The sequence below is a fragment of the Pistacia vera genome, unplaced genomic scaffold, assembly GCF_008641045.1.
Source record: "Pistacia vera cultivar Batoury unplaced genomic scaffold, PisVer_v2 Contig820, whole genome shotgun sequence".
In the NCBI taxonomy this organism is placed as follows: Eukaryota; Viridiplantae; Streptophyta; class Magnoliopsida; order Sapindales; family Anacardiaceae; genus Pistacia; species Pistacia vera.
The window spans coordinates 933,198-948,005 of NW_022196691.1; the positions used below are offsets into that span (position 1 = coordinate 933,198).

General features: G+C 33.7%; 1 protein-coding gene across 2 annotated transcripts; it reads left to right on the forward strand.

The window, feature by feature from the left end:
- Positions 1–10,965: 10,965 nt before the first annotated feature.
- LOC116117719 (dof zinc finger protein DOF3.6) lies at positions 10,966–13,996 on the forward strand. Of its 2 annotated transcripts, XR_004125999.1 has the most exons (4): positions 10,966–11,139; positions 11,342–12,538; positions 12,973–13,059; positions 13,665–13,996. XR_004125999.1 is itself a non-coding variant. In XM_031403730.1 (2 exons), the coding sequence occupies exons 1-2, from the start codon at positions 11,089–11,091 to the stop codon at positions 12,305–12,307; spliced, it is 1,017 nt and encodes a 338-aa protein (XP_031259590.1). In that variant the 5' UTR covers positions 10,966–11,088; the 3' UTR covers positions 12,308–12,567. The 2 variants fall into 2 exon arrangements, 1 of the variants encoding a protein (XP_031259590.1); XM_031403730.1 differs by lacking the exons at positions 12,973–13,059; positions 13,665–13,996 and having other exon boundaries at positions 11,342–12,567.
- Positions 13,997–14,808: the final 812 nt, after the last annotated feature.

A 14,808-nucleotide genomic window follows, 5' to 3' on the forward strand; every position in this document is an offset into this window, starting at 1 on the left:
ATTAAACCCATTTCTCCCTCATTTCAATTGGATTTGTGATTTTTCGTCTGAAATTTTTGCTGTCGTTAACCTTATGTTTTTCTTCGGTTCTTTTCTTATTTCATCTTCAGTTCTTCTTTGTTCATCTTCAATCAGCAATCTTCTCCTTTGTTTGCCGCCGGCCGATGAATCATCTTTTCCCTTGCAAGAAATCTTCATCTTCAGCTTCTCTTACCTCACATCATTTTCATTCTTCATCTCCTCTTACCTCACATCATTTTCATTCTTCATCTCCTCTTACCTTACATCATCTTCACCATGATCTTTGTCAATGAGTTGACCATTTTCAGGGTGCATTTGGTGATGGCATGGAAAACTGAAAGGCAAGAAGAAGAAGGAAGTCTGGAAAGTGGAAACAAAGATCCAATGAAGAGAGAGAGAGAGAGAGAGAGGAATGAAGACGTCTGGAGAATGGTGGAGAAGAAGAAGAGAAAAGATAAAATAATCAATGAGAGAGAAGAAGAGGAGTAGTGGAGAAAGGAGAGAGAAGAAGAAAATGTTTATTTATTTATTTATTGAGAAAAGAGATAGATGCAAAGATTTGCAGGAGATTTGAAATTAAGCGAAGAGAAAGGCTTCGTTTGGTTCAAAATTTGGGGGTTTTGGGAAAAGTTTTTTGAAAAAAGTTAAAAAAAAAGTTGAATTGGGCAGGTATTACGATGTAGGATTTATAAATTAATAAAATGCCCCTTATGTTTGTTTTTTTACAAAATACCCCATATAATAAAACATTAAAAGTTAACAAAAACACCCCCAATCCACCCTCAAACACCTCCAGCCGGCCACCACCACCGGAGGTGGCTGAAGTCGCCTTATTGGCGCATGACCGGCTGGATCTTGCCATCATGCACCGATATGGCCTTTTCCGGCCAGATCCACGATGGATCTGGCCGGCAAAGGCCAGATCTAGCCGTATTTGCTCTCAACGACGGCTAACAAACGGTCGTCGTTGATGGTCAACGATGACCGTTTGTTGGCTGTCGTGACCGACTGTTACGGCCAAAGATCTGGCCGTCAACGGCCAGATCTTTGGCCTTAGATATGGCCTTTTCCGGCGTACTACCGGCCAGATTTAGCCGGTAGTGCGCCATCCTATCAGATTCTGGCCATTTTCCGGCGGTAGTGGCTGGAATCTGGTAAATGTGGATTGTTGGGGTGTTTTTGTAATTTTAAAAAAAATATTTAGGGGTATTCAATTGAATTAACAAATTTAGAAGGTTTAAAAAAAATTGAATAATATTGAAAATAGTATTCCCAAAAATGAGGGCTCCGTTTGGTTCACAATTTTGTGTTTTTGGGAAAAGTTTTTTGAAAAAAGTTTAAAAAAAGTTGAATTGGGCGGGTCTTACGATGTAGGATTTACAAATTGATAAAATACCCCCTATGTTTGTTTTTTTACAAAACACCCCTTATAATAAAACATTAAAAGTTAACAAAAATACCCCCAATCCACCCTCAAATACGGACAGCCGGCCACCACCGCCAGAGGGTGGGCGGAGTCGCCGTAACAAAAACATTAAAAATATTTAGGGGTATTTAATTGAATTAACAAATTTAGAGGGTTTAAAAAATGTTGAATAAAGTTGAATAATATTGTGAGTTTTTGGGTATTTTACTGTTTAACTTTTTTGGAAATACTAAAAGTAGTATTCCCAAATTCCAACCAAACGAAGCCGAGAGTTTTTGGGTATTTTACTGTTTAACTTTTTTGTAGTATTCCCAATCTTGAACCAAACGAAGCCAAAGTAATTAAGTGAGAGAAGAAGAAAGTAATTAAGAAGAGAGAATGGTTTTTTTAATATATTTAATAAATTACAATTTTTAATGACATTCGGTTCGATCGACCGGTCTAACCGGTTGAACAGGTAAACTCGAAAATCCGATTTTTGACCGGGTCAAGGTCTGGTCCAAAACATTGCTTCAGAGAACTGTCTACTGGGCTACTGGTTAGAATATAAGCCCCACTCTGTTTGTGGGCTACTGGGCTCGTTCCCTCCATGGTCTTAAACTAACTAATGCGGTCTTGTTAATAAAGGACAGCAAGAGAACTGTCTTTATAAATTTGTGGGTAACGACAGATTGTTAAATTTCTAGTTGAATGGTTCAGTGATAGATATCCTAGAAAGTTACATTTTAATCAGACTAAAACTAATTAATTTTAATTAATATTACATGATTTACAAAATGCTATCTATATCTAGAGTTTTCACATCGAACTTTCAAGCCCATCAGAAATTGGGCTCTTAATTCCAACAATCCAACAGGGTTGATGTCTGTTTCGTGCAAGCCCATAAGGCCCAAATCAACAGCTATGAAGGAGCCCATTTGGCCCGACAAAATTCAAGTATAAATCCCCCTTTTTTATCTCTGGTGTGAAAGCAAGCACAATGAACAATAAAGACGAGAAGTGGAACCCCACCAACATACTCATCTCCTTAAAAGCAATTTAAACTAAGCAACTTGATTTAATTAGAGGCATGTTGAAGTTGAACACTATTCCTAAATAAATATTATTGGAATCTCCCTAGAGAATCTTCATGCGAAATGCACGTGAGCTCGATTATAATTCAATTAACAAGGGGTTAGCTCCAAAAATCAAGTGTTCTTTTTAAATCTTTCGTCTTCTGTATATCATCTTATCAGAGAGAAAGAGAAAGAGAAAGAGAAAGAGATGTGTGGGAAGGGGAGGTGACGACAGCAAGAGAACAAATTAAAATAAGAACGGGTGGCAAAAGCTGCAAAGCTAAGCTTCCTTTCCAACTATGTACAAGAAGGCTCTTACTTTATGCATGAAAACGAGTTAAAAGACATGTTCCGCCACTCATTTATTAGATAGGGGGAATTAGATTCCGACACCACCAACCTTAAAAAAAAATTCACCTGTTTTCTTAAATCACATGATCTTTATTATTATTATTATTAAATTTTTATCAGATTCAAATTCATCTCTCTGTACTAAGTTGCATGCATGATCTCTCTTTAAATAATAAAAACAACACTTCCTGTAATTCCTTCTGTGCAGACGGTTTTTTTTTTTTTTTCTGACTGTGAATCCTTACTCTCATTTGGGTTCTGTTGTTTCTAGCCATTTGCAGAAGTATTGGAAAAGCTTTCAGTTATTAGTGATACAATATCTTATTTTAAATTCGGCTAAGTAGCTAGTAGCATTTTCACCGTATCTTTCTTTTGCTTTGATACTTTTATTTTATGGTGTAAAAAGCCACCACAAAAGCCAAAAGAGTTGGTTTAATATTTAATTTCTTTTACTTGGTAAATAGATTGTACTCTTTTATCTTTTGATGTTCCCAATGCGCAGTTTAGCGTAAGACACTTGATGGTGTAACTTCAACCACTTGATTAGAGATAATAGGCACCGCACTCTACTCATCAGCAAACGAAAAATTAATGAAAGAAAAAGAAAAGTAAATAATATAAATAGCTATTAAATTATTCAAATTTCTAGTGACATTATTGTAAGAAATCAAATTTATACAGTAATTAATATAATGCACATGCAACTTCTGCAATATATTTACCAAGATTTGACAATGAAATTGTGTTTACACGATGCAGTATTTACAAATTTCGTGTAGCCGTAAAAATTAAGAAAATTTTGCTTTAGATTTCATCAACCTCATGCCATAATTACTAATTACGTAGTTAATTATATTAACTTCAACAATCATGTCATTAATTTATACTCTCATGCTTACAATCGTCCTTAATTTCTTCTTTACTTTGCTGGTATAAACCATGCATCAAAGGGTATTTTTATTTTTATTTTATATGTTTGAAATATCTTTTTACCAGTTTAGTTCATTAAGGTGGTTTGGTGATCAAAGGATGACAATTAACTTAATTAATTGATACGCATATGTCGTTTTAGATATAGAAGGTGGGTATGATTATTCCTAGTCCCTGGAAAAAAAGAAAAAAGAAATAAATAATGTGCATTGGTTGATGTCATTTAAAGAGAAAAATGTTATTAAAAATAGCATTTTTTTTGGATTAGTTTAGGTTGAAATGGTATTACTAGTCTGTAAATATCAATTTTTTTTTTTACTTTTAATTTTTATTTAATTGGACGTTAGCATTTAGTTACTATTGTTAATAATTGTAATCAATACATCATTATTGAATGGGACTGGATATTAAAACGCGTTATGTTTAGTCAATAGCAATCAAAAGTTTGGTAATGACAGGACCAATGTGGGTCCAATGGAATTGACCCCAGATTTTATGTAATTCGAGACATAGAATCTGCAATTGGTGAACGTGAAGGGTTCTAAAATCAATCTTACCTTCATTTAAGTCTTTCATTAATAAGATTTATTTCCATTTTTGAGTATAAATGTGACAATTAATTCACATCCCTTAAGATTTTTTAGAAACATTAATTATGTTGAATTGTCTACTGTGAGGTAAGAGAATATCGGGGAAGGATTTGAAAAGGAATCCGTTGGATAAAACATCTATGAAGATTGAAGCCTTTCATTGTTGATACAAACATAATAGAACTTATATATATATATATATATATATAGATTGAGCTGACAGATATGATCAATTAATATATCAAGACGCCTTGAGTTAGCAAAAGTCTTCAGAACAGATAAGATGTCATTGTTAATGGTGTGAAATAATGATTAGAACTTTCACTAAACTAAACACGACAACTGAAGCTAGCCAAGTGAAGATCCTTTTAATTAGCAGTTTAATTAAGTAATTTTTAGAGAGATATACAACTGCATTAGGTCCTGGTTTATTCGAAAATTATCTTCAAAACCCGCGAAAATAATTTCAATGTGAACGCAAAAGCTTGAACATAATATCTAAGAAAGAAAAATGTATCAGTCTTTCCCTTAACTGCTGTTGCAGAATAATGTTATCCGACAAATGAAAAATATGCTAAGTGTTTGATTAAAGTTATTATCAGATGAGATCAAATTATACATAGTTGATGATTAGGGAATTCATGGCTCCACCTGTTGTTAACAGAGGAAAAGCAAAGCTATAGTACATTACCCAAGGCCTCACTTTTTTCAGAGCACATGCATGACTGATAATAAGGTAGAAGCCTGAAAAACAAAAGATTCTGTTCCTTGTGTCTACACTCAATTATTTAGCTATCACTGTTCCATTATGAACTTTTATATATATATATATATGTTGAAGATAATGAAGAGATTAATTACTTTATATTTCAAACTCGAGTTCATTAATGGATATATTGATGATAGAGATATACAATGAAAGGTCTCATGTCCAAATACAAATAACATTATTTTGATTAAGACAACGTACATTGTATTATGATGAAATAGTTACTGTGCTTTTGATATAACAATTGGTCCAGCTGGGGTAAGAAATGACTATGATTTTGTTTAAAAGACGCAGCAGATCCATAAGGTGGTGTTTGCTTAAGTACAGCTATCGGTTAAGTAGTTGAAACTTACAATCTTTGCGTCTTCTATTTCTAAACATTATACTATTAGATGAAGAAAACGTTTTAATTGTATATACTAACTTATAAAAATGCAAAAAATACTCTTAAATACATTAACAATTTAAACACAAAAAATATGGAAGAGTTCATATAGTTTTTAAGTTCTTTGGTGTAGGTGGCTATGCCTTTTGGACCACTCTTGGATAATTCAAGTGGTTAGACGAGTGTTGAAATGTATAGTTAAGACATATGATCTTAGTTCAAATTCCTCTGGCTCCCAAGATTTAAGTAGAAAGCTATAATGATGGATTGCTGTTTTAGTCTCCCTAAAAAATTAGTTGAAGTGTATGTAAACTGGTCCAAACACTTTATTTACAAAAGAAAAAAGTTACTCATTTTGGTTCGATGTCTGTCCTATATATAAAATTTTCAATTTCTTCATAATTACGTCTCTATTTAATACGAATTCCTCGGCTCAATGTCTCAACTACCTCGCATGCCAACATGTACTAAATGCATGTTTCTAGTTTCTAGTTCACCATATTTCATAATACAATAATAACAATGTGTATTATATTAAAATATAAGAGATGATTAATATTAGAGTTAGATATTTGGGTTGTATATAAAAATTTTCAACAGATATATTAATAATTAGAAATCATGGTTTCCTCATCTTATATTACATAAATTACACGTGCCCATTAAGTATTGATCTATATTGAATTAAAATTGAGCCCAGGTCACCCTTTCCAGCTAACACTTTCATTCTCTTAAACTATTCTATTTAATTTGCATGTATTGGAATGTCAGAAGGTGATGTTATTACTTTATAATAATTAATAATGAAGATAAATTAATTTAATATATTCTGCAATCTGGAGATTGAACTTGGTCCAAGTAATTTGTTGAATGAAATTCTATGTGATGATTTTCATGAAAAATTTAAGAAGCAAAATTATAGTGGCTCGTCGTGCGATAACGGAGGAAGAATCAGAATAAAGATTATACTGTAATACGGCGCCGCTGAAGCTCGTGTGATCAATTGCATTGGTTTTTAGGAATATTTTTGTGATTGTTCTATAGATTTGAGAAATCATATGCACTACTATATATTATATTGTTTGTACGCCTTGAGTTATTATCATACTCCAGATTATAGGCGGTGGGAGATTTATTTGCAAATTCTAATCTAACGTATTATGATAATTAAGCTACTACAAATAAATTTCTCTATGAGGTGTCATGATAATTAAGCTACGGATCTTATTAGAGGAGAATGCCATGATAATTAGCTAGTGTCATAATATTAATTGAGGCAAGATACATACATTATTATTTGGATATAAATAGATTGCTATAATTAATCCCGTAAGTTTATNTTGTATTATGATGAAATAGTTACTGTGCTTTTGATATAACAATTGGTCCAGCTGGGGTAAGAAATGACTATGATTTTGTTTAAAAGACGCAGCAGACCCATAAGGTGGTGTTTGCTTAAGTACAGCTATCGGTTAAGTAGTTGAAACTTACAATCTTAGCGTCTTCTATTTCTAAACACTATACTATTAGATGAAGAAAACGTTTTAATTGTATATACTAACTTATAAAAATGCAAAAAATACTCTTAAATACATTAACAATTTAAACACAAAAAATATGGAAGAGTTCATATAGTTTTTAAGTTCTTTGGTGTAGGTGGCTATGCCTTTTGGACCACTCTTGAATAATTCAAGTGGTTAGACGAGTGTTGAAATGTATAGTTAAGACATATGATCTTAGTTCAAATTCCTCTGGCTCCCAAGATTTAAGTAGAAAGCTATAATGATGGATTGCTGTTTTAGTCTCCCTAAAAAATTAGTTGAAGTGTATGTAAACTGGTCCAAACACTTTATTTACAAAAGAAAAAAGTTACTCATTTTGGTTCGATGTCTGTCCTATATATAAAATTTTCAATTTCTTCATAATTACGTCTCTATTTAATACGAATTCCTCGGCTCAATGTCTCAACTACCTCGCATGCCAACATGTACTAAATGCATGTTTCTAGTTTCTAGTTCACCATATTTCATAATACAATAATAACAATGTGTATTATATTAAAATATAAGAGATGATTTATATTAGAGTTAGATATTTGGGTTGTATATAAAAATTTTCAACAGATATATTAATAATTAGAAATCATGGTGTCCTCATCTTATATTACATACATTACACGTGCCCATTAAATATTGATCTATATTGAATTAAAATTGAGCCCAGGTCACCCTTTCCAGCTAACACTTTCATTCTCTTAAACTATTCTATTTAATTTGCATGTATTGGAATGTCAGAAGGTGATGTTATTACTTTATAATAATTAATAATGAAGATAAATTAATTTAATATATTCTGCAATCTGGAGATTGAACTTGGTCCAAGTAATTTGTTGAATGAAATTCTATGTGATGATTTTCATGAAAAATTTAAGAAGCAAAATTATAGTGGCTCGTCGTCTGATAACGGAGGAAGAATCAGAATAAAGATTATACTGTAATACGGCGCCGCTGAAGCTCGTGTGATCAATTGCATTGGTTTTTAGGAATATTTTTGTGATTGTTCTATAGATTTGAGAAATCATATGCACTACTATATATTATATTGTTTGTACGCCTTGAGTTATTATCATACTCCAGATTATAGGCGGTGGGAGATTTATTTGCAAATTCTAATCTAACGTATTATGATAATTAAGCTACTACAAATTAGTCTCTATGAGGTGTCATGATAATTAAGCTACGGATCTTATTAGAGGAGAATGCCATGATAATTAGCTAGTGTCATAATATTAATTGAGGCAAGATACATACATTATTATTTGGATATAAATAGATTGCTATAATTAATCCCGTAAGTTTATTTAATTACCTTAAACTTTAATGGTTTTATAGATCACACAACACATAATCTTTATGCTTGGATGTATCATCATGTATGTTATGTATATGTATGAAAACAACATAACAATAATGGTTAATGGGGTTTTAATACGGCGCCGTATCCTCTCCAAAGCACATGCATGACGTAGGGAAAGGCAACTGCAACAGGACCCCATCTCATGCATCATAATCCAAAACCACCCATAAATATATAAATCTTTTTCTCATTTCACTTTTAGTCCAAACATTAAACAAGAAAAAAATAGGAAAAATACAAAATTCCCAAAACAACGTATTATTCATTTGTATGATCAATTCCATAAGCCTAAAATACAAGCTCATGTATATTATATCTCCAGTTTCAGCCAAAATATATGCCTTCTGCTAAGTGGGGTATGATTGATGGAATCAACGGTAGAAATTTGATCATGATGATGAAGAAAATTTCATCTCTCAGGGGATCAAAGCTTCAACAAAAATCTGGGCCTCATGTTTCACGTGGGGACCTTGATGTGTGGTGGTGGTGAGACCAACTTTTTCCACCGACCCAGATGGATGAGAAAGATAGATATATTAGGATTAATAAATTATAAATATTAATCTTAGGCAGAGAAAAGAGCATAATATATAGATAATGAAATATTCTAGAGCTAAAGCTAGGGTTGGGCATGGGCAAAGACAAGAACCTTACAAGAAGGTGATGTGGGACCTGATGAAATCTGACGTGGCATTGGAAAAGTAAAAAATGCCCCGACCGTAAGCATCTGATGACGACTCCTCTTTTCTCTCCACATACGGCGGCTTGGCCACCACCACCACCACCCTCTGTTTTTCTTTCTTAGCCCTACTCAAGATAATTACGTTTTGCTATATATATATTGAAATTTAAATAGATGCATAAAAACCAGAACGAATTCTTGATTAATGACAAAGAAGAACTGGGTTGGTATTCATATATAGAGTCGTATGCATTTTTGGATTTAAAAATACAATATAAAAGTTCTTCTTTTAGTTTGGGAAAAACGATCCCTTATATTGTATTAAATCAAGCACAGTTGTTGTGTATTTATGCAGTCCCCATCGTGTTAAAGGTGCATGGATAAGAATTATTCATGATAAAGTGGAAGATACGAATGTTTATGAAATTTTAGTGTTATTTTGCTTTCTATGCCGCCTTGATTAGTGGAAGAATTGTGAAAAGGAAACTCACTCTTGGAATATTCTCCATTTTGGCTAATTGTGACAAATTTCTTCAACTTTAACATATTTATGTTGGATATGATGTATACTTCTTTTAGCCTTGACGGATTGTCTGTCTACAACGATTTATTTAAGGGCCTCACTCGTCAGTGAGCGGTTAGAGGTGAAGGGGCAGTACCCCCTTCACGGTAAGCCTAATGTCTAATTGAGTTTAGAATTAGTTTATTAATATTTGACCTGGGTCATGTTAGATTCGGGTAAGTCCAAATAGAGTTAGGTTTCTATTATGTATCTAGGGTTTAATAGTGAAAAACCTAAGGTGAGAATAGAGAGTAAAAGTAAATTGTCGTTGTAATTACTATAGAGTTCTGATAATCAATAAAATTCTTTATTTGAAAGTTAGACATAGTTCTTTAATTAGAACAAATAGGATAAACTATTATGTTCTCTCTTTATTTTATATTTGACTTGTGACTTATTTGATTTTCAGTTTCAATAATTTATTGGACTGGAATTCATGTTAATCATCTGCTAAAAGTAAGGCCAGCCTGAGAGAAAAACAAACTCACTCTTGTATTTAACATATATGCAACTTTTATACGTATTAAATTCTATTGATATATGATTGTTAGATTTGATGATAAGAGTGTGTTCCAACTTCACCTCGATCTTTTTATTTTTTGTTAATTTAGTCATTTTACGTTCTGGCATATTCATACATACCCCTTTAAAAAATATGCATTCAACTCTTTTCACACTTTTGGCACAGCACTTGCCACTGTTTGCTGCCTGCTTTTTGAATCCTGTTTCGTCCCTAATGGTTGGCGAGTCCTTTAATTTATGTAATCTCTTGCTGGCTAAGGAGTAAAATTACAGTGTAGAAAGAAAGGACATATTTATAGAGTTTTACTGTAGAGAATGATGATCTACCTAAGACAGAAATATTAAAAAAGAAAAATGCCTATATTTATATTAACTTTTTCATGCATGCAAAAATCAAAACTCTTAAGAAAAGCCCTAAGAAACAAAGGTACATTCGATTATGACATACATCCACCAAAGACCAGCCCACCAAGAAACTCACCTTTTTCTTTCTTAATTACATAATTAAACTATAACACCATACATTTAATATTATCTTAGGGTCTCTTTCTCTCTTTCTATGTCTACTTGCTTGGTCACTAATATCTTTTTTGAGCACTGTAAAACTGTATCAAAAGAGAAAAGCTTACATGTTAAGAAACCAGAAATATTGTTTTCCCTTATTGAAACCCTAAAGATTTAATAAAACAAAAAGAGATAGAGAGAACAAAGAACAAATAAATAAACCCACCCTCCTTTATCTTTTCCATCTCCTTCTCTCTTTCTCTTTCTCTTTCTCTTTCTCTCTTTCTCTGCAACTCTCTTCTTTGATGTGATTCTCCACCATATCTCTAAGAACCCATCAACCTTTACAAAAAGATAGAAATCTCATTAACCACCATGGTTTTCTCATCCATTCCTGTCTATCTTGATCCACCCAACTGGCAACAGGTAGTGTTTTTATTTTGATTTTGATTTTCTCTTATTTTCAATCTTTATAGCTACCTAGCTTCTTCTCTAAAAAAGCAAATTAAAAGATAAATAATATTCCTATCCTTTTTTAATCTCATCTTGAATATACCAAAATCACATAAAAATATTTATTTTGATTATTTTTCTAACTTTTTTATATTTTTGCTTTTAAATTTTACAGCAACCTGCAGGAGGCAACAGTGAGAACTCGCAGCTCCAACTACCGCCGCTACCTAGTTTTGGTGGCGGCGGTGGCGGTAGTGGCGCTGGCTCAATCAGACCTGGTTCGATGGCGGAGCGAGCTCGAATGGCTAAGATTCCTCAACCTGAAACAGCCCTAAAATGTCCAAGATGTGATTCTACAAACACTAAATTTTGTTACTTCAATAACTACAGCCTTTCACAGCCTCGCCACTTTTGCAAGACCTGTCGCCGATACTGGACTAGAGGTGGTGCACTAAGAAACGTACCAGTCGGAGGTGGCTGTAGAAGAAACAAAAGAAGCAAAGGAAGCAGATCGAAATCACCTGCTGTAGCCGACGGTCAAACCGGGTCAACCTCATCTAGTACACTTGCTTCTACTCGTTGCACAACTGATATCATCGGCCACATGCCACCTCCGCCCTCACAATTACCAATTTTGCCCCCTTTACATCATCTTAGTGGCTACAATTCGGGGGGTATTGGTTTGAATTTTGGGGGAATTCAATCTCCTGGGGTGCCAACTGCTATTGGCGGTGGTAATAGTGGCAATAATGATGTTGAATTTCAGGTTGGTGGTGCTTCAGGTGGTGTTAGTGGTGGTGCTGGTGGTTCTTCTTTATTTTCAAGTGCGCTTTTTGAGCAGTGGAGATTGCAACAGGTGCAACAATATCCTTTCATGACTGGCATGGAACCAACGACTGGTTTGTATCAGTTCGAGAGTGAGGGTACGGTGGCGCCTAGTAGTTATGTTGCTCAGCTTCGGTCAAAGCCAATGGATTCTGGGGTTACTCAGTCGGCAAATGTGAAAATGGAACAAAATCAAGGGCTAAATTTATCACGAAATTTTTTGGGTATATCAGGAAATGATCAATATTGGAATACTAGCAATGCATGGACAGATCTCTCTGGATTCACTTCATCTTCCACCAGCCATCTCTTATGATATTTTTTAATCTCAATAGTCCTCTCTTAAAAAGAAACCCCACTCTTGCTTTGTGATTAATTATTATATTTCTTCTTTTCCTTTGGACTATAAGAGGTTCCAAAAACGAGAAATCAGTTTCTGATCACAAAACTTTGAAACGAGAAGGCCCTAAGTCTCAAGATCAAACCACTAAAGATCGTAAGAAGTTGACATGGAAATTATGGATATCGCTGAAAGAAATTTAGAACGGTAGGTTTTTAATTAGCCTTTAACTTTTTTTTTTTGGCTGTTCAATTTTTTCCCTTTGTATTAAATGGGTATTTTAAAATGTGTAGGCGTATGTGTTCATGGAGTTTGGTGTTTGACATGAAGGACTAAGTTGTTATAATGGATCAAATGCAGTGTATTTAGTGAATTTTGGCCTTGAAATGATATGCGAATTTTGTTCATCATTTCTTTTCTTTTGTGTTTTCAGTTTATGCACATTCCTATCTGTTCAGATGAGATGAACTAATCTCTTTGCTAAATTAGGATAAGAATGAGCCATAAATCTTGTTGATAAGTCGATTTATTTTAGATGTTCATCAAGAGGGAAATAAAGTGAGCAAGAAACCAAGAATAATCTTGGATCATGGATCATATACGGTTGAAGAGTTTCTCTCATTAATTTGGTTTAGTTGCAGCATTTTCAGAGAAGAGCTCATGTAGTCATGTCATTTCATATCAAAGCCTCTGCAAAACAAAAAAAGAGAGTTCAGTCTTCATTTTTGGTAAGTTTAGTGGCTATCTACAGAATTTATTGGCATTATAACAAGTTTCATGAAATGTAAAGACTCTCCCATCTCCTGCAACTCTTTCTCTCTGGCACACACAGAGACGTTTTGCAGATGGACCTGATAAGATAGAGCTCAACCACGTACCCTTTAATAATTAGTCGCACGCCTTGCTTCTTTAGGCCAATACACTCAGCAGCATCCTTTTTCTGCTGGGTTGTCAATAGTTCGTGGTTTCTGCATGTCTTGTTTCATCAACATACACTCAGTTCCTTTAATCATCCGATGGGCAATTTCAGATTCCAATGTAACTCTTGGTCTCGCATTGTTTTAGGATAATTTACCTGAGGTTAGTTATTTTTCACCCTCCCAGAAACTTGATGAACACATCTAAGTTTGTGCCCGTGTTTGATTGCTCTAGACTTTCAATCAAGAGAAAGAGACAAAAAACTTAATAATATGAATATGAATTTTCAATTACAGGAATATCAACTTAAGAGAGGTACTTATTTGTTGCTTTGCGTTGCATTGGATGACGAAAATGATTGTGTAATTATAGGAAATTTGACCAAATCAGACGTACTTATTTGTTGTTTGTGCAGTACAAAATCAGAGTGTGTGTGTTGAGTTGGACAAGAAGTCGCAGCTAAAGAAACGCCAAAATGCCACTAAAAACCATGCAAAAGAAGGCATGTCGTTGGATTCTCCAAGTTTTGTTGTTTGCAAATTCCAAACGTAAGACCACATCAACACAAGAGTCAAAAGTTTCACTAGAAGAACAAAATTCTCAGACTTTCTTAACCTTTTGTTTGATTTCGGTTCCCTCCTTTATATATATATAATCGCAAAATTTTCAACCCATTTATTCATATTTGTGATCATGATGTCACTGTAATACTTCTTTTTGGTTAATTGCTTATTAAATGAGAGATTGGAATCTGAGTTTTTCGATCTGCTTTTGCAATAACCAAGGCTGTATTCTAACAAGGAATAAAGCTATCAATAAACTGTCAAAAAAGCAAACTCTCTCTCTCTCCCTTTCTCTCTCTCAAAGAATGCAACAGTGATAGTTATATATGGGTTATTTGGTCGGTTGGTTATGTAGTTTTGACGAGATAGAGATTCCGAATTTGTCGATAAAAATGGGGTAGCTCACAAAAAAGAAAAGAAAAAGAAAGGGAGAGATATAATTGAAGAAGAAGAAGAAGAAGAAAGAGCTCGGAAATCCAAGCGAATTCTTTAGTGTTCTTATGTTGATGCCCACATGTTATGTATAGGCGTGAGATGTTCTCTCTGTTTCCATGGCAGCTTTCACTTTTTTGAGACGTCATTGTTACTTCTCTCGCTAGATTCCAGTCTATGCAAACTCGATCGATCTCTTCTGATCAGGCTTCACGTTCTTCCACATGTGCTTAATCATATTTGTGTGTTTAGATTCTTTCGCCATTTCTAGAAGCTTGATTGGCAAAATATAATTGTACGAAAAGAATCAAACATATGTATTTAGATTTAGTTATCATGAACGCCAAAGTACTCTCTCTTCTTACATCAATTAGTGTGAAAGATACCACGACACTTTTGTCTATAGACTAAAATTAAGGTTCCTATTAAAATATTGCATTCAAATTTGTGAAAAAAAAACGTGTCATTAATTGAGAGATATGGGTTAATTGCCCAAACCCTGATCCTTAATTAATTAACCAAAATTTGTAACAGCTTCTGCAAATAAGTTGTTTTAACTTTTAA

Bases quoted from the DNA above. Each gene is read 5' to 3' on its own strand.
- LOC116117719 (XM_031403730.1), top strand. From the start codon at position 11,089: ATGGTTTTCTCATCCATTCCTGTCTATCTTGATCCACCCAACTGGCAA. The intron at 11,140-11,341 runs GTAGTGTTTTTA...TAAATTTTACAG, and splicing joins ATCCACCCAACTGGCAACAG to CAACCTGCAGGAGGCAACAG.